Source organism: Cryptomeria japonica, chromosome 7 (genome assembly GCF_030272615.1).
Source record: "Cryptomeria japonica chromosome 7, Sugi_1.0, whole genome shotgun sequence".
Lineage (NCBI taxonomy): Eukaryota > Viridiplantae > Streptophyta > Pinopsida > Cupressales > Cupressaceae > Cryptomeria > Cryptomeria japonica.
This window is the reverse complement of record NC_081411.1, coordinates 312,613,270-312,633,952: the sequence shown is the minus strand read 5'-3', so window position 1 is coordinate 312,633,952 and position 20,683 is coordinate 312,613,270. Positions and strand designations below refer to the sequence as shown.

General features: G+C 30.9%; 1 protein-coding gene across 1 annotated transcript; it reads right to left on the bottom strand.

Annotated features, from left to right (window-relative positions):
* Positions 1-12,814: 12,814 nt before the first annotated feature.
* LOC131047258 (putative UPF0481 protein At3g02645) lies at positions 12,815-14,449 on the bottom strand. The gene has a single exon (XM_057981122.1). It carries the CDS (start codon positions 14,447-14,449, stop codon positions 12,815-12,817), a length of 1,635 nt encoding a protein of 544 aa, XP_057837105.1.
* Between the last annotated feature and the right edge of the window lie 6,234 nt (positions 14,450-20,683).

The following is a 20,683-nucleotide window of genomic DNA, read 5'->3' as shown; positions in this document are numbered from 1 at the left end:
TCCCACCAAGTATGTTCAGAAGCATCATCTAGAGAATTAGATAATTGGAGATAAATCAAAAAGTGTTCAGATAAGAAGGAAGATTGTACAAGCTCAAGATCAAGATAATTATTGTTTTCTATGAATGACTGAGCTGGAGACTTATCAGGAAGCAAGTAAAGATGAAATCTACGTAAAGCCAATGGAAGAAGAACAAAATATGATTCAGAAGAACAAGACTTGGGAACTAGTACCTAGACCGATGGACAAGAATGTAATAGGAACTAAGTGCATATTCAAAATAAGTTGAATGAGCAAGGAAAAGTGACAAGGAATAAAACAAGAATATTATGTAAAGGATATTATCAAGTGGAAGGTATAGACTTTGAAGGAACGTTTTCTTTGGTCGCAAGGATGGAAGTTGTTTGCATGTTTCTTGCATTTTCAAGTTATAAGAACTTTAAAGTTTATCAAATGGATGTCAAATCAACATTTTTAAATAGAGATCTAGATTAAGAAGTTTACATTGAGCAAGCAAATGGATTCAAATTGAAAAAACATCTAGATATGGTATGCAGACAAAAGAAAGTATTGTATGGACTTAAATAGCCATCTAGAGCCTACTAATCAATATTGCCTTTATTTTCTTCAATATAATTTAAAGAATGGTATAGCAGACAATAATCATTATTTTAATCACACATCCCGAAAAACAAGTTCACAAAAACACTCAATTCCCACTCCCGATTTCAAGCAAAATGCAATCTTTAAAAATCACAAATGAGAACTTAAACCTAGATGATAAATACAATCCAAAAAATGTTTGAATTCCTCCAAATAATTATTTGTATTCAAAATTACAAAGATTAACCAAAATAAAAAAGGTAATGTATTACCCCTTCTTGATTGAACTTATTAGACTTATATTTTGTTACAGTTTACTTTTCACTTGATACATTACTGCTATACATTATTTATATTTATTTGATATAATTTCATGCTTTAACTGGATATGGGATGTATGCTTTATTACAGTATTCCAGTTGCATGTTTGTAAGTGTATTGGATGTGAGGGGATGATTTTCCTTCACTCACTCCAGTGAGACAGTGAATGTCACAATTCTCCTCCATCGATGTGTGTGCCATGTATTCTATATTTGTATATATATGCATGTGTGGTTTGCTGATGCAGGATATTGCAAGTACAAGTATCGGGTAGGTACGGGGTATCATCTCCACTTGGCTTCACAGGTCTGAGCATGCTTTATATGTCTGATGGGTGTGGAGGAGATAGTTGTTGACCTTAATTCTTACCCTCAGTCTACTCATGTGAGTGTCGACAATTGGTCGTCCTTTCCTTATGTTCGACCTTCAAGTCTTATTCATTTGAGTTCTTTAGAGTCATCATATGGTTTTCTTGATTTGTGTGCCCTAGTGGGTTTGATTATTTATTTGAGTTTAAGTCATGATTTTCATAGTTGGTATAAGTAATTTATGTATTATTATACCTTTGTGTTATGGACTTAGTTAATTGAGTGAAGTTATTAGATTTAAATTAGTAATTGCTTTATATTGGAAAAAGTAACTATTATTTAAATCAAGTAGAAAAATAAAATAAATAAAGTTAATTACTATTGCTTTTAGATTGAAAGAAAAATAAAGATAGAGTTAAATTATTATTTTTCATGGTTTTTGGAAAAGTTAATTAAATTCCATGATGAAAGAAAAGAATTTTTCAAAAAAATGAAATTCCCATTTACCTTTTTGAAGGAAAATAGAAAAAGTAAATCTTATTATTTAAATGTTTTTGGATGAGAAAAATATTTCAACCTAAAAGTTTAGGTTAAAATATTTTTCTATTTATCCCTCTGAGTTGTTTGGAAGGGGGATGCATGTTTTTGGAGAAGGAAAATTTTGATGATTGTTTGGGAAGAAGGTTTTGGTTTTGGTTTGGAAATCTATTGCAGGATTGAAGCTCTCCAACAAATTTCCTCGTGGAAAGCTCCATAGGTTGGATAGCCTCTACGTTGTTTGTTTTAAAAATCTATATTTCTTTCCCTTCTCCTGGATGTTGTAAAAAATAATTGATTAAATGATTGTAGTGTTATTGAATTAGTTGTTATGAGGTTTATTGAAAAATCTTAGTCCATTTTTTATTAAAAATGCAACTCCAATCTCTTTCAGATTGATTTCATGTTAAGTTTTTGGTTTAAAATCTATTCTTTCATTTTTGTTTATGAAAGGATTTTGATTTCCTGTTTATTGTAGTTTTTAAATTTGTGAAATTGGGGGAGTTATGCTAGTAAAATTTTGCCAAAATTTCCCCCTTCTGCCTCCAATTGATTAAATTTTCTTCCTGGTAGTTTTCAAATTTAGAGGAAATTCTGAGTCTAAATTCCTCTTCTACCATCCTTGTCTTGGCCGAAAAATTCAATTGGGGATTACCAAACTATTTAGTTTCTAGCCAATTTAGCTTTATGAATGAAATTATCTAGTTTATGGTGCTTTTCTCCATCTCTGTTTTGTCTCAGAGATTGAGTTTTCTGGTAAAATTCTTTACCAGTAATTATTTTTGTATGTTGTAGTTTTTTTCATTTAAAAAAAAAAATTAATTGACCATTTTTTAGACTCTGTTGTTTCGGAGTGGAGGTAGCAAAGATTTTATTAATCTCTGTTATTTAAAAAAAATTAATTTAAATTTAAAAAAAAAAATTAAATTGAAATGAAGGGGGGTAGCAGTGTGCTACCCCACGGTAGCAGTGCTACCGTAAGGTAGTAGCTACTACCATAAGGTAGCAGTGCTACTGTAAGGTAGTAGCTACTACTGTAAGGTAGCAGTGCTACCCCATGGTAGCAGTGCTATCGTAAGGTAGCAGTTGCTACCCCAAAATAGCAGTGCTACCATAACCGTAAGGTAGCACCTGCTACCGTATGGTAGCAGGCTGCCTTACGCTTAGCCAGGGACTACTGCAAGCAAATAAAACATTTGCTTTCCCCTTTTTGCGCGCAGGTTTCTTTTATGTTTCGGTTTTTATTTTTTTATATGTTTTTAAATATATATATATATATATAGTTTTTTTCTTTGGTTATAATATGTTATTTTGGAGTATTAAAATTTATTTTATTGGAAAATTAAATCTTCATTTTATTATATATATTTTAAATATGATATAATTATATGGTTTATATTCGAAGAATATATACTCATGTAATTATATTATATTATTATACATATTTTTAATTTGGAATTTAATTTATGTTATTGAAATCATTTAATTGGGGGTATTTGTAAATTATTCTTGAATATATGTTAGGGAATTAATTTTAATGTGGTTAAATTTAACCTTATTGGACGAATGAAAACTCTGAATTTCCTTCATTAATATAGTTTTATTTTCTAATTCTCCGGTATATCTGTCATTGCAAGTATTTAATTCTTTTGGCTATTTAAAGAAAATATTGCCTGTATTAGGATCTTAGTGTAAATGGTTTTTGTAGTCAAAGCTTATTTTCGTTTCAATTCTGGTTGAGTTGTCGTTATGTTGTATAATTGTTATACCCTTGGTCAGGTGTTGTTGTGTAATCCTGTTGATGTGAGCCATTGTGTGTTATGTCCAATGGTCATTCTTGGGTTAGTGATTTGTGCATCCTTCACCTGTATTTTGTCAGGTTTAGATATGGCTGTCAGTTTCACCATAGGGTTCTCATAGAGAGACCAAACCTGATAGTGTCCTATAAGAGAGTGGCTTTCAAATGGGGGCCACACTTGAAGTGGTTGGCAGGATAACCCCTCGAAAGTTAGTTAATAAGTGATAACCTAAAAATTGATTAGGGGGTGGGTAGTTATAAATTTAATTAAGATATTGCACCCCACACATGGTTGAGTGCTCGTATAGGCTCAAGGTGTAGTGGGAAGGCCTAGAATGGTAAAATTACCACCTTGTCTTCATGAAAGGTTGGTAGGGTCCACATGATGCTTAGATGGAGCCGGGGGGTTCGGGAAAGGTTACCAAGATAACCCAGGATGGGAGCCGGGACCTATGGAGGCCTACCTAGGGTAACCATCTTAAGCTATGTGATGACACTCTCTCTTTAGGGTCACTAGTATTTTGTGAACTGAGCCACATGAGTATAGTGGATTCATGTTGTACTATTATACTTGTTTTATTTTCTTGCTTGATGGTCTTCTGCTATCTCATAGCAATGTGGGGTGGTTCCATTTTGGGATCACATGGTCAGGTGGTAGTACCACTTCCCATTGGATATTCTGGTTCGTACCTTCATGCAAGTATTGGCTTCGCTGGTGTACCTTTGGTTCGTGATTCATGTATCAACTCATGTTCATGATTATTGTACCTTAAGGCCCATGTGGTCATTGTATCAGTTAACTATGTAACCTTGGCATTGTAATTATGTATTTCATTTGTGCTTTTGGAAGCCATGTAATTATTGAGTATTATAAACTTAATTCAGTGGATTGTATGTTATTTCAGTTATCTTTATGCCTATGTGTAAATGCTTCATTGAAAATCAATATATTGTATCACTTTAAATCTTTCAATGTGAAATTCAGTTTATGAATATGATGTAATTTTATTGCAATTGAGTTCTTTAATTAGATGGATAATTGGATTAACATTAAGATGTTGTTTAGTTACGAAGTAATATTCATTGGTAACTCTTTAGAATATCATTGTTAGACTTATGCTTGTGTTTATACATGCAATGTTATAATTAATGCACTTAATCTTTTAAAAAAAAAATTATTTCACCCTTTAGTTGCCTTGTAGTGTTGCATTCCTTTAGGGTTCCTGGCCGAGCATTACAGGTAAACAAATACCTTCTTGGAAACCTGCGAGAGAGAGAGAGAGAGAGAGAGAGAGAGAGAGAGAGAGAGAGAGAGAGAGAGAGAGAGAGAGAGAGAGAGAGAGAGAGAGAGAGAGAGAGAGAGAGAGAGAGAGAGAGAGAGAGAGAGAGAATTTGATGTTGAATTCTAAAACATGAAATCTCCTCGAAACAACAACCAAAAATGCAAAATCAACCAAGCTTGAGAAAACCAAATCATGCTTTAATTCAATTCTGTAGTCAAATTGGAAAACTCCAAATCCTTCTCAAATTCACACTTTAAAATTCTTCATAGAATTGTGATAAGATTTCCTCTCCCCAAAACTGTAAAGCCACAATAAATTATAAGTAATTATTAATTTAATTTATAGCACTTAAGTTGTAATTATAGTCAAATAAATTATAAAATAATAGCAATATCAAGACAATACTTAACATTGATAGTTGGGTAATCATATATTGTCCACATGACAAATCTATCGGAATAAAATATAAACTAGATAATTGTCCCTACATTAGGTCAATGGTTAAGGTTAGATACATTTTGGGCCTTGTACTATTTTTTGTACAACCATTGGGAATGAAAGACACTCTTAGACTTGTGGAACCAGGTGGAGTCGATGTCTTGTACATGCAATCCTACACTAAAACATCTTCTATACAAACATATATATAATCCTTTCTATTGAAAGGAAATCATGATGTCGTATGGAGCTCACAATGATTAGTATGAAATCAAATTCCTTTCATCCTAACCTTAGGAAAGAAAAACAATAAAGATTTACTCTACACAAATAAATCCATAAGCATCAATATCATCAAATCTAAATAATATCTGATCATAGACTAACATTTCATAAGAATCATCATGAATTATCAACATCTAATTCAAGTCTGAGTAAAAAATTACTAATATCTATACATTTAACTCGAATAAAAATATAATAGTAATTATATCCTAAAACATATGAGCATAAATTAGTCCATTAACATGAATCACATGAATGCATCGATACATGCAAAGCAACAAAATAAAGCTCATATAAAGAGTCAAAACATAATCCAATAAGTTAAGGTAACAAGTCTCAGCTAGAAGTCATGGAAGGGCACTACACATCCTCTCCTACATCTTCACCCTCTTCAAAAACCCTATCTCCTCCTCCGCTCTCACTCCCCATTGTCCAAAATAGTTAGGAAATGTTAATTGAAGCTTATCTATAATATGATGTGATTTTTGTTTCCTAAAATTAGGATGAAATTTTTTTTATCTTATCATATAGAATAGTTAGCAAAAGAAAATAGAATAACTTCCATATTATGGTATGGTTTTTGTTTCATAAAATTACAATAAGTTTTTTTTTTTAATGAAAATAATAAAAAATAGTTAACATGAATATTTCTTCTATTTTTTTATCCATTGCCTTGGATTTGTGCTTGAATAAGGATAAGGCAAGGATTCTCTGTGTCCATCTCTTCAAAGTACAAGTTTTGGGAAAGATTGATAATATTTTTACTTAATATAAACCAACACACGTGATTTCCTATCCTAAAGGACTTTTATAATATATTATCTACCCAAATTCCCTCTAGTTCTACTTGATAATGAGGAGGAATACCAAGATAATAAACACTTGGTGCTGAGGGGATTGGAATTCTTGTAGAATTAGAAAAATGATAGAGATAAATGATTACCCAAAATGGATCAAATCCTACATTTGGTTGCAAGGTCTTGAAGACACTATTCAAGAAAAAGGCATTGCTCCAATGGACACAATTGTGGAAGAATATAGGATGGATGGTTGAACCTTGAGGTTTATTTTTGAATCTTCTTTCTCTTTGTTCTTCTCTTAGGGTTTGGTCATTTGAGCTGTCTTGATCGAATTTTGGGCTCTTGGGATCTCTATGGTTGGAATTACCAAAACTTTGTTGTCTTTTCCAGCTATGTTGAGGGTGTTTTGTCCTATCTTAAATTTATCTATTTTGGGATTTCTATACAAATTCTATGTAATCTCCTACTATTTATGTAATTTGTCTAAACTTATGCTTTTATTTTAATATAATGGGTGTTGCCCCATTCATCTATTTAATTACCAAAAAAAATGAAATAGTTAACAAATGAAAATAGAATCATTTCAAAAATAAAATGTAATTTTTGTTTTATAAAAATAGAATGAAAACATAATTAATTTTTATTGTATGATGTAATAAGGAAATAACAATAGAATTGTTTGCATGTTATAATGGAATCCTTGTGAAAGCCTAATGGACTCAGCCATGAACCTAGAGCCCCCTATGAAAGAGAAAATAAAACCACATGACTGAAAGTGTTGTTCTAACCTTGAGATGCACCAAACTAGAGAAAAATGAAGACAAGGCTTCTCCCCTCAAGATAGCCTCCCAAAAACTTAGCACCAAACTGCACTCCAAGAAGATAAATAGAGGAAGGGGCACTTTAGGGGTGTCCTTTCTCAAAGACCCCCAAAGCTCCATCAATAGCACAAAGCCTAACCATGCCACAACTAGTAGTAGGAACCCCATATACATCTAGGCAACCTTCCTCCTCATTCTCCCCTACATCAGAAGAAACCCTAGCTCCTCCTTTAATTCTCTTGCTTGCCATCTCAAGAGAGCTCAATAGATTGTGGTTATTTGAATTACACCAATGAACAAGTTAACATTAACTAAATTAATAGAAAACTTAAGCAATAGTATGTAATGCACTTTTCTTATCATAAATTTGTTGTACCTCATTAATTTTACTATCTCAAGTTTTATATCCTTTCTATAATATACACCTTCTTTCTAGTGCCATAAATGACTCTCACCCTACCGATCTATTGTGTAAGACTGATGTGCAAGTATGAAAAGAGAAGATATTTATTTTAAATTTTCAACAATAAATCTTTATAATTTATCCAATGATGTTTAGAGATATCAGTTTATTATGAATAAATATATTTTATGAGAAAATAGAGATGTATTATCCATTAATGTTTATAATTAATAACATGATAAACTTGAATACCATAAGATGAATCATAATGTGCATCATATCCAATATTTAAATTTTGTTAGAATTTTTTAAAAATTAATGTCCGGTTAGTCAAATTAATGCTTGACAAATTTGAATTAATCTTATAGCAATTGTGAATGGACATGGAGTATGTCCATAGTGATCAAGTATGAGCTAACATATCGTTTTATATATCTTTATACTAGTAAAAATGTAATATATTAATTCTTATTTAAAGAACAAAATTATCAGTTTAATCTTTTATTATTACTATTTTGTGGATTTGGAAGACATTATCAAACCTTAAATTTTAATAAATAAATATGAGTAATGTGATTATTACCTTGTCATTTAATAGGTTGTAGTACCAATATATACAAAAATAATTTAAGATCTAAATTAATTATTGAGTAATACCAATTAAGAAATTTTTTAGCATAAGTAGATTAGTAAAGTAAGTGTAAGTATAATATGACAATGATAACTACAATTGGGGTATGTTATTAATTAAATAAGTGCTCTAAATATGATGATTGATACTTGATATGAAGAGAGATAGTATCAAATATGATAAGTATCACATTTATGTAAGACAATTTAATAAAAAAAAATGCTAAGAATATTAAGTACATTAAATATCGAAATATGAGAATCACAAAACTAGTGTCATAACTAAGAGTTCTCCCTTAAGAAGGTTATATTCTTTGACTGATAGTTATTATTGTGATTGAATGATAGTTATTATTGTGATTGACTTTGGCCTTGATAGTATAGTATCATACAAGGAAAGAAGAAAAATAGAATCATATTTAGAGAAGTGTGTATTACAGTAACTATTAGAATAGTATTGAATTTGAGACAACCCAAATTAACTATGCCACCCACTACTTAGCCATTGTATGACTAGTGAATTATTAGTTTCAAACAAACATATATAAGGATGTGAATAAATGCCCAAATTATAAGGAGGGGTCCATCCATTCTGTTAGGCCCAATAAAAAGTAAACTATGGAATACCTTGGTATAACAACGCTATACTATTTAATTTTAAAGAAGATGGTCATGATCTTACTTGACAAGGATTGCAATCATTTGACTACCAATATAACCTATATTATTATTATTTATCTTAAAAAAAAATGATCGTGGATGTTTTCTCTCCATCTAATGATGTCTATACAACTTTGTTGAAGCCTTGAGGCTTATTAACAATTTTAATTTTCTGCTGCCATATGGAATTTATTTAAAATATAGTCTCATTTACTCAAGGTATATTACCTTCTAGTTTATTCCTTAATTTTATCATACAATTTTATTCTTCCCATTGCCTTGATTATGAATACTTGGCCCCTCCACTTACTTCTCTATTTGTCTATAATTGCATTCTTGCTAGACATAAATAGGCTTTCTTGTTAAAATGTATGCTCCCACTTCTACATGATTGGTTGTCTCTATTTTTAAAAACTTCTCTTGCACCCAAGAATTTATGACATCAAGTTTCATTAAAAGAATATAATTTTTTTATAACTAAACTATACAATTAGTAACTTATGAATTCTATTACATTTCATGAGGAAAACCTAGAAGCAATGAATTTTAAAAATAATACAATGTTGAAGATATTTTAAAAATATAAATAAAACAATATTCAATGAATGATTCTATTGTGTTGGACTTAATAGATACCACAAAATTATAGATATGTTTTTTAAGGATCATAATCTTATAATGACATAATAGCGAAAAGAAAAATATAACCCACCTCAAGACAATAAGTTAATAGATGCCACAAATTTCACATATATTTTGGAATGATAATATACTTGACAAGTGCATAATACCTAAAAACAAAAACAGAGCTCGCTTAAAAAAAATCTTTGAAACTCTATGAATGATATGAGTGATTTTTTCTTTTGTATTAGATTTAATAGATAGCACAAAATTTCAAATGTATTTTGTAAGGGCAGTATGCTTGACAACAACAGCACATCTAAAGGTAGAGTAAATGAAGTGGTATACCAAATAGATGAAATGGCCATAAACAACAGTAATTAGAAGATAAAACTCTTTTGATTAGTAATAATGTTAATAGGTTGGATTCAACTTTATAACTTAGAATGACATAGTTTTAACCTTTCTAGAATATGCATCTTCTTTCTAGAGCCATTAAAGACTCTTACCCTATGTATATATTATGTAACATTGATGTCTGAGTATGACAAAAGTAGATATTCATTTTAAATTTTGAACAATAGATCTTTTGAATTTATACGATGATGCTTAGAGATATCAAATTTTATGAATAAATATATTTATTGAAAAAATAGAAATATATTATCCATTAATGTTTATAATTTATAAAATAATCAACTTGAATGCTATAAGATAAATTATAATGTGCATTATCTCCACTGTTTAAAATTTATTGTATTTTTTTTAATTAATGGATAAGTTAGTCAAGTTATGCTTGACAATTTTGAATTAATCTAATAGCAATTGTTAATAGACATGGAGTATATACACTGTGATTGCACGAGCTAACATTGCTTTTCCTATGTCTCTATACTAGTTAAAATGTATCATATTAATTACGATTTAAAGAAAAAAACTATAAATTTAATCCTCTTATTATTATTTTGTGGATCTGGAAGATATTATCAAACCTACTAATAAATTTTAGTTTTACACTTAAATTTTAATAGATAAATATGGGTAATGTGATTATCGCCTTGGCATTTAATAGGTTGAAGTAGCAATATATGAAAAAACAATTTAAGATCTAAATTAATTATTCAGTAATACAAATTAACAAAGAGTTTTGCATCAATGCATTAGTAAAGGAAGTGTGAGTAGAATATGACATATATAAGTTGAATTAGGCTATGTTATTAATTAAACAAGTTCTTTGAATACGATTAAAGATATGCACAATATAAATAAAGATAGCATCAAATATGAAAAGTATTACATTTATGTAAGAGATATTTTAACAAAAAAATTAATACTAAGCATATTGAGTACATTAAATGTTCAAATGTGGGAATCACAAAAATAGTGTCATAACTAAGAGCATTCTCTTGCGAAGGTTATATCGTTTGACCAATAGTTATTATTATGATTGTCTTTTACCTTGATAGTATGGTATCATACTAGGGAAAGAATGAAATAGAATCATGTTCAGAGAAGTGGGTCTTATAATAACTATTACAATAGTATTGAATTCAAGACAACCTAGATGAACCATGAAATGCACTACTTAGACAATGTATTACTAACAAATTGTTCACTTCAACAAAAACTTAATAAGGATGTGATTCAATGCCCAAATTATAAACAGGGGTGCATCCATTCTGTTAGGCCAAATAAAAGGTAAACAATTAAATTCCTTGGTATGAAAAAACTATACTATATAATTTTCAATAAGATAGTCATGATCATACTTCAACAAAATAATTGTGATCTAACTTCCAATAGCACCTCAATTACTATTGTTTATCTTCAACAACAACGACCGCAAATATTTTTTCTCCATCCAATGATGACTATACAACTTTTTTGAAGCCTTGAGGCTAATTAGCACTTTTAATTTCCGGCTACCATATAAAATTTCGTTACAATATAGTCTCATTTACGCAAGGTACATTACCCTCTTGTCTATTATTTACACTATGTCGTACAATTCGATTGTTCCTATTGCCTTGATTATGGATACTTGGCCCCTTCACTTACTTTTCTATAAGTCTATAATTTCATTCTTATTAGACATAAATAGGCTTTATTGTGAAAATTTACAATCCTGCTTCTACATGATTGGTTGGCTTAATTTTAAAAACTTCTTTCACACCCAAAAAAGTTATGACATCAAGTTTCATATAAAAATCTAGAATTTTTTAAAATTAAGCTATACAATTAATAATTTACTAAATCAATTACATTTCATGAGCAAATCTAAAAGGAACAAATTCATAAAATAATACAAAGTTGAAGAATTTTTTTTAAAAACTAAAGCAATATTCTATGAATGATTCTATTGTGTTGGACTTAATAGATACCCCAAAATTTCAGATATGTTTTCTAAGGATTGTATACATACAATGGCATGAAAACAAAAAACAAATATAACCCACACCAAGACAATACTAATACACATAACAAATTTCAAATGTGTTTTGTAAAGATGGTATACTTGATAATTTCGTAATACCTAAAAATAAAATAGAACTTTCCTAAAAAGTATTCTCTTGGTTTTTATTTTAAATAAGACAATACTCTATAGGGGAGAGGACCCAGTAGTTGTGCACCGTAACTTTGCTCTCCTCAAAACCCTATGTGGAAATTTCATTTATCACTCCCAATTTTTTACAACAACTTACTTGTCAAGTCCCCTGCATATCAATAAGGTTTCACGGCCACATCATTAAGTATGATGCCACATCGGCATGCTTTTTGGCAAGGTGTCCAAAACAGCCCCCAAAAAATGTGAGAACAATAGTCATGCAAAAAGAGGCCCCTATATGTGGCATCACATGATTTGTTGCTTTTTACAACTAATGGTATATTTTATAGCAATAACAACTTTAAAGTCACAACTATTAATGTAAAGTATTGTAATTATTAATATATACATACAAAAATTGATATTTTATGTGTCAAACAATAATTTTTATTTGTACTATTATTGAAACAAAAAGTATCAGCAACCCTCACAAGCATTCATACATGCTCAACTATAATGATCTTCCCCTAAATGATATGGGTGATTTTGTTTTATTGGATTCAAATAGTCACCACAAAATTTCAAATCTCTTTCGTAAGGGCAGTATGCTTGACAACGGCAGCATACCTAAAGGCAGAGTTGAACCCGCCTCACAAAACAAAACAAAATTTGTACCCTGTACGAGTAAATGAAGTGTTATATCAAAGAGAAGAAATGACCGTCAGCAGCGGTAATTACAAGATAAAACTCTTCCGATTGGCTTAGTCCTGTAAAAGATTACTTTGGCTCCACCAACGCTTACAGTCATACACAGAACAAAAAGCCTGGAAGCAAGTCAGAAGCAGAAGTATCCCCGTGGCCAGAACTGTCAAGAGCTGCCATGGACCAAATATGTATTTGTTTACATACTTCTTCGCAGCAACGTTCCATCTGTTGTTATAATGCTTGTTGACGTCCGCTATAACCTGGTCCAAATATTTAACTTGCGTCAATTTGACGCATTTACCCAAGCCGTTCCACAGGCTTGCCACTTTCCCCTCGTTTTCCAGGTGATTGTAGATAATCCCGCTCTTTCTTAGTAGCTGAACATCATTGACTGTGTCGATGATACCGTTCATGAAATCAGTGTAGCGAGTGAAGATCAAATCACCAGGAGACGCGGAAGCTTCGAAAGCCACCAAATTTCTGAGAACTACTTCGGTGTTGGAATCCAACCTCACTTTGGGAAGATAAAGAGTTGCACTGGTCTGGTCGAAGCGATTTCTGGTAAGATCTCCCTCGGTCGGACGCAGTGTTACCCCTGCTGAGTATAATTCGGAGACCGAGGGAATTTCTAGTTCGTCGCGTGTTGGAGGAGTTTCCACTGAGGAATATGCTTTCTCCTCATCTGTTTCAACATCTTTGCACTTAATTGATAGAGTTTCAAAAGCAGAGACAAGATTCGTGGACAACTGCGTGGCCAACTGGACAGGCCTTCCGCTGAAGACACGCTCAGAGAGTGCCGAGAAGACTTGAACAAGACTGGTTTTTAACGACGAGAGAGCCTTCCATAAAGCTTTCAGAGCACGCCTTAAGCAGGTTGATTCCGGCAAAGAGACATTCCCGTCATCGTTCTTCTTAGAAATGGTGTCGTCTATTGCTGCTCCAGGGACAATAGAGTAGTATAGCGCCTCCAATATGTGACCCGTCTCCTTTATGCACAGCCTTGAACTATCCCGCTTCCTCAACATAAATGGCGACAATTCTTGACAGACGAGAGTCACCAGATTGCAGAGCCTTTCTTCCGCGTTATCTTCCGAACCCAACTGCATTTCCAGCAGCTTCTGTAATAGGAACAAAGGTAACTGATTCTCGAACATCATCAGATCTCTCATAATTGCATTGTGGGTTGCACTTCTGTGAGTTGTATCTAAAACTCTGGCGAGTCGCTTCACCTGGGACACTTGCGAAGAAACGCGATCCGCTCGTTTGACGTAGTACTGCAAGCAGTCGAGCAGGAACGACGCGTCAAGAGCCATGAGCCATGCAAGGGGTTCCTCCTTGTAGTCAAGAAATTTCTGGTAGCAGTTCCTGATTTGCCAATCGTACTTCTTCACCTCTTCCACTACAGCTTCAAATTTACCGGTTATGGTCTTCTCAAAACTTCGCGCAGCAGCTACTTTGTATCTCTCCATTTCGAACAATTGGGATCTCCAATGGTGATATGGTCCAATGGAGACGCACTGCGGAGTATATGCTTCTGGCTTCACTGCCAACAGCTCGTTGGGAACACTGAAGACGGATACACAAATGTCGTTTTCTTCTTCTTGCTCGTCATGAAATTGCAGGCCTTGCTTGATTTGAATAAGCCAGAGTTCTTGATCCAACTTTACTTCATCTGCTTTCATTAATTCCATGATTCCAAGTGGACAATCGATGAGATATCACAGAAAGCAACTGGACGCGTAGAGGATCGAAAGCTCAAATGTGACAAAACAACTGGGCAGAGGGTCATATATATATAGCTCCATCCTCGGCTCCAGCGAAAGAGCGAATTGAGTTTTGTTAGAAGATAAATTAATTATCCCCTAATACTGTCGGCAAATACCATGCCATCACCAGCTGACCAAGCATTGTCTCTAGCCGCCCAGCGCTGTCTTCAGCGGAGGCACGTTGTTCTCGCCAAGCTTATCCTACCTATTATTATTTATTGTGTATCTGCCTCTAAATAGCACGATTAAGCCTGAATTCCTCAAAGTGCATTTCTATGAATTTCTCCACATCCTTGATTTCTTACATAGTATCAGAACTCTAGTTAGACTTTCTTATCCGATCCATGGTTTCTACCAAGTTTCAGAGAAATCTCTGTACTTGTACCGAGAGTTTGAAAAGCATTTCTATACCTATATCAAGTGTTTCTGGTCGATATTTGGCACTTTGTGTTGTGTCCATGATTGTACATTTGATACAAAACATGATTTTTTTAATTTTTTTTACTTTTGTAGGTGTAGATACAAATAACAAGGGCAATTAGAGTAAAAAATGTTTTTACTGTTGACATTTTTGTGGCCACCAAATTTTGTGTCACTAACTTATAACCAGTCTTTTCAATGTTAAATAAATTTTACATAATTTAACCTTGAAAATAATTTTATTTTTCTAATACATGTAATATGCATGAGAGAGACTTTAGCTTTCTGTCTGCTATAACACACCTTTATCTTTACCTAGCTATTTATTTATCAGAAAATATTGTACCAAACATACACCTCTCCATTGTAAAATTCTTAATATAAGAAGCACCACTCCATTTGATGAGTCATGTGGTATCTAATAATCTTCATTAGAAGTAATAATGTAAGAAATAAATAAATAATCCTTAATTAGTTTTAATCAATTTTATACACTAGAATCTCATAATTTTTTCTTATTTCTGAATAGTTTAAACTATTATTTTCGAGATTTAAATTTTTCCACTCTTTAGGCTCTTTAAAGTACCCAATTGTCATACCCATATTTGACATTGAACATAGACACAAAATGATCATTTTTGTTTGTTTCTTGTTAGGTAACTCATCTACATGTGCTTACATGCTGATGTGGCATTTCTTATCGTGTGTACTTGTGGGTGTCATATATAACGTCACCACAAGTCAAGGTGATGAAAAAATATGAGTTTCTATTTCTCCTGATCCACCATTTCTTACGTGGCATTGGACCACTGGTTAGATTTTCTCCTCCGATCCTCGATTTCTTTCGAGTTTCAGAGAAATTTCTGAACTTCTACCGAGAGTTTGAAAATCATTTACATACGTACAACATCACATGATAAATACTTGTTACCCTCAGATGGTACTGCAGACGGTGGGAGAGGGCCCTCTGATACAGCCAATCTTATCCAAAATAGCTCGAATCACTAGGTTTCAGATGATTTCAAGATGACAGATGTAACCTAGTTTTACGAGTCTTATTGTTGGGCTGAAAAGGTGAGTTTTTGAAGTCTAAACATGGCCTACCTTACAAATATTTTCGTTTTGAGGGCCCTCTGTGATACGGCCAATCCAATCTAAAATATGTAAGTAGTAACATAAATCAGTAGATTTCGGACGATTGTAGGATGACACATGTAACTTAGTTTTACGAGTCTTATTCTGCGGCTTAAGAGGTAAGATTTTGAAACCTTTACAAACATGAAATGCATATTCACTTTGAACAAAATTGCCCGAAGCTTTAGGTCGAAGGATGTGGAAGATTAATAAAAAAAAAAAATTTGAAAGTGAAAATGTCATTATTTTCAGTTAATGTCTTCACTAACAAATATTTACATTTGCACTAGTGTAATCACATCAAGGGATTTAGTGTTATACACATCAAATAAATATATTAAAAAGAAAAACAATAAGCAAATAGTAATTAAATAAACTATTTTTTAATAGTAAAAATATAATTTTAAATTAAAAAATAAATAATGTAATTTTTTTTTTCAAATAATTTTATTATAAATATTTTTTCTTTAATGCATGTGGTATCAAGGGATGTGTCGTACTAACATCACGTTGTTACTATAATATATAGGTGGGTTACTTGATTTCTATAGTGTAAAAAAATATAAAAAATGGAAATTGCCAAAATAAATTGTTTATAAAAATTAATACATATGCTTCCTAAACAAAATATTTCTAATAATTTTTCATCAATTAATGCCTATTCTACATAATTATATGTAGCTATGGAATCCCTTTTATGTCATCTTTTCTAGCGGCACACTTATTTTCTTTCCATTATCTAAAGTTGTACAATGCTGAAACTGGAAAATCTAATTATGAACCCCACAAAATGTCCAACCATAAACAAACAAGACTCATAACTATTCCAACACCATATCAAGAGAACTCTCATAACTATTCCAACACCATCCCAAGAGAACACTACCTCAAAAATACATAAACTTGAAAAAAAAAAAAAAAATCACAAAAATGTATTCAAGACATGCTTGATTCTCTTATTTTCCTATCTACCAAGATGTCTATATGATAATAGATTTCTCCTAGACTTGAAAATGTACAATAACCTATGGAAGAATGGAATTGGTTGTTTCATGAAAGTAATTAGAAAAGTGATGATTGATATGGCTCTCAAAAGACTAATTATGCAAAAGATTTCAAAATAGCATTACGACTTTCAATTTTCCAAGAAGTGAGAGGTGGCTCAAAAGTGAGGAGGAGCAAGGCTTTATAGGCATCCTCATGATTGCTTTCAAGATTTGGTAAGAATGTGGGATAAAAGAGTGGTATGGAGGTAAAGCATTGTTTATCCCACATTTGTTGAGTTGATGTGATTGGGAGAGAATTAAGGGGATACATAGAGGATGAGTTTGTGATATGGTGAAGATTAGGGATTCATTTAAGATGGATTCATGTAGAAGGATTTTAATGAATTAGATAAATTAATGAATTAATACATAAAGTATTAAGGAATTTATTTTAAAGATAATAATATATGTTTAAGTAAATAGAAGAATTATGATAATATATGAGGATAATTTAATAATAATAGAAGAATTATGATAGTTATGAGGACATTTTTATGTGTCTACAAGAGTTACATTTAAAATTAGTCCTATTGCTACTCATTGTCAATTCTCTACTTATTGTTTAAGTTTGCATTTGTTTTGGAATTATGTCGAAATATATATTCAAACTATTATATTGATCTACCTCCAAATTTTAGTTTGACACTAACAAAACTAATTTTTTTTTACACATCAAGTTATAACTTAACAAACATATAATAACATCCTTGTTAAATAATTTCATTTCATCTCAAAAAATATATGATTTTAAATGACTAGAATTTAATTAGATGAGTGTGTTTAGGAACAGCTCAAGTGATATATTAAATGAAAAATTTCTTTTGAGTTGGTGGATTTTTTTTCAAGGTAAAATTATCATAATGTTTATAAACATTATTTATGGTAGAAATTTTTATTCAATCTTTGCCTATTATGTCACTAATTCATATTGAAATTATAATAACTCAAATTAAATTTTTAAGACAAAAACTCTATTGTAATTTAGCTAAATCTCCAAAATTTCTTTTATTATTTAGAAAGTATTTTTTTTTTTAAATTGAACAATCAATGCATTTGATTTATGCTCAAAACTCTAAATATTCTTGAAATGCTTAATGAATTTCATAATACTATACTATGAAGAATATGTTGTTGATAATGTCTCCTTGTATATTAGAGGAAATAGAAATAGAAATGTAGCTACAAATATACTCCATTGATGAGCATTATGACAAAATTGATTACATTATAAGTTCAACAAATAGCTAAGGCTCACAGAGACTAGAATGTAGAGGTTGTTACCATGTAGAAATGAAGGATGTAACATGCAATAAATAACTATGAATAAAATACATACTAATTAAGTTATTTATATCACAAATAAATTATTTTCCTAAAGCCCTAGGAAAATATCAACTACTAGTCAAAAAATAGCAAAAGTTAAAAAAAAAAAAAAAAAAATTCATAAAGAAATAACATAAAACCATAAGTTGAGTTTTCTCATGAGATTTTAAAATATCAATTTAATTGTAAATGATGGTAGTGAAAATATTAGTCTTTGTCTTCTATAAGGGAGGGAGTGATGATATTAAAATGCATTAATTGTTTTCTCATGAGATCTTAAAATATCAATTTAATTGTAAATGATGGTCATGAAAATATTAGTCTTTGTCTTCTATAAGGGAGGGAGTGATGATATTAAAATTCATTAATTCTTGTCCTATCTGTACATGAAATTTTTTTAAGCTCTAATTAGAAGGAATATATGCTAGAAGAACAAAATATAATAATTCTGCAAATGACCATTACCCATAATAGAGGATGGTCTCCTATCCTATGGATTTAATTTGGTCTATTTATTTATAAATACAAAGATTGGATTTCATTAATTCTTGGCCCATCTTTAGGCAAATCATTAGGTAATATATGATAGAAGAATAAAACATATTAATTCCACAAATGATCAGTGCCTATAATAGAGAATGACCTCTTGGTTTGTTCCTATGATTAGATATATTTATTGTAGAAACAAAGGGACTTATTTGTAGCTACCCACTACACATAAAATATAGTCCAATAAAAATTTATCTATAAATGAAATAGATCCTATTTGATTAGATATATTTATTGTAGAAACAAAGGGACTTATTTATAGCTACCCACTACACATAAAATATAGTCCAATAAAAAATTGTCTATACATGAAATAGATCCTATTGAACCAAGCGATCAAGATGAAAGCACCCAATAAACATTTCTTTGTTAAATATACATACAATAGAGCCCAAATCAATACAATGATTCTAGAATGGGGCTTATATTTCTAGAAGTTTCTAAATATTCTTTTAATATTATTTCTAATTGTTTCTATGAATTCTTATGCATTCAATACTACTCCTACCATTTTATTAATAAGTTTATCCCAAAGTTTTAAACTTTCCTATTGTATCCTTCCCTCTTTATGACACTTTTGTTTTGTAGGTCTCTTTACTTATTGATTTAAAAAAAATGAATTAATTTGGGATTGTAGCATGTCTATACAAAATTTCAAAAGAGTTCAACCTTATAATATTTGGAGATAATCTTAGCAGTATAAACAAAGAAGTTACAAAAGAAGCATTGGGCTTAAATGGAAAAGGATGAATAAAAAAAATTAGTAATATATCTGACAAATAAATAACAATATCACCTAGCCTTTAGATGTGTAGAAATTTATATTATATTTAATAAAATGAATCTGCAAGACAATGCAACTTTAGCTTCAAAATAACATAGCAGATGGGCTCTCTTTCTTTTCCATGAAAGCTTTTGCCACTTGCTATCCTCCAAAAGCACTTTTCATCTAAGAGGGCCTAGTTGGTATTAGGTCTAATAAACTATTATCCAAAAACTAAGTAGGACATATAGCTTACACAATTTTGGAGCTACAAATTAAATCCAAACTATGATTAGTAACTTTTAGTCCTTAGGAATAAAACTGATGTAAAATAAAGTTTCTACAACTATTTGAGAATTTTTTTTTTACTAGGAATTGCACATACAAGTATTAGTTACACTAAGGATTTTAGGAATCTTTTTTTATACAAACAACTAATTATTCACACTTTATAAGGATAGCCCATTCAGTATACCCAAAAAAATTAGCAATATAGAGACGTCGAAAGTTAATCCTTATGTACAAAACAAAAAATAGTTAACTTTTTAGAATAGTTTCAAATGTGTGATTTGTTCAATTATAAATTATCATTATCATCCCATTGAAAAATTCATGGTGTACAGGTAATAGGTGGTACTCCTAATATCATTTATATTTTCCAATTCCTCCTTATTATAATAGGGAAACTCACAAATCAAGTGGACATGTAGTGAGATTGTTATGCAACACTTATCGAGTACAATATATAGAAACTAAAATTTATACATCAATACATAATAGTTTCATCAAAATAAATAAATAGGGGACATATGCCTACTGCTACCAATGATATAAAACAACATAATTGTTCTAGAATAAAATAAAACACAACAAAAATTCTCTAGATGTGTATAAATTTATAAACACAAAATAAAAACTCATTGA

What these genes read in the sequence shown, in the direction of transcription:
- LOC131047258 (XM_057981122.1), bottom strand. Translation starts at nt 14,449, where the DNA reads ATGGAATTAATGAAAGCAGATGAAGTAAAGTTGGATCAAGAACTCTGG.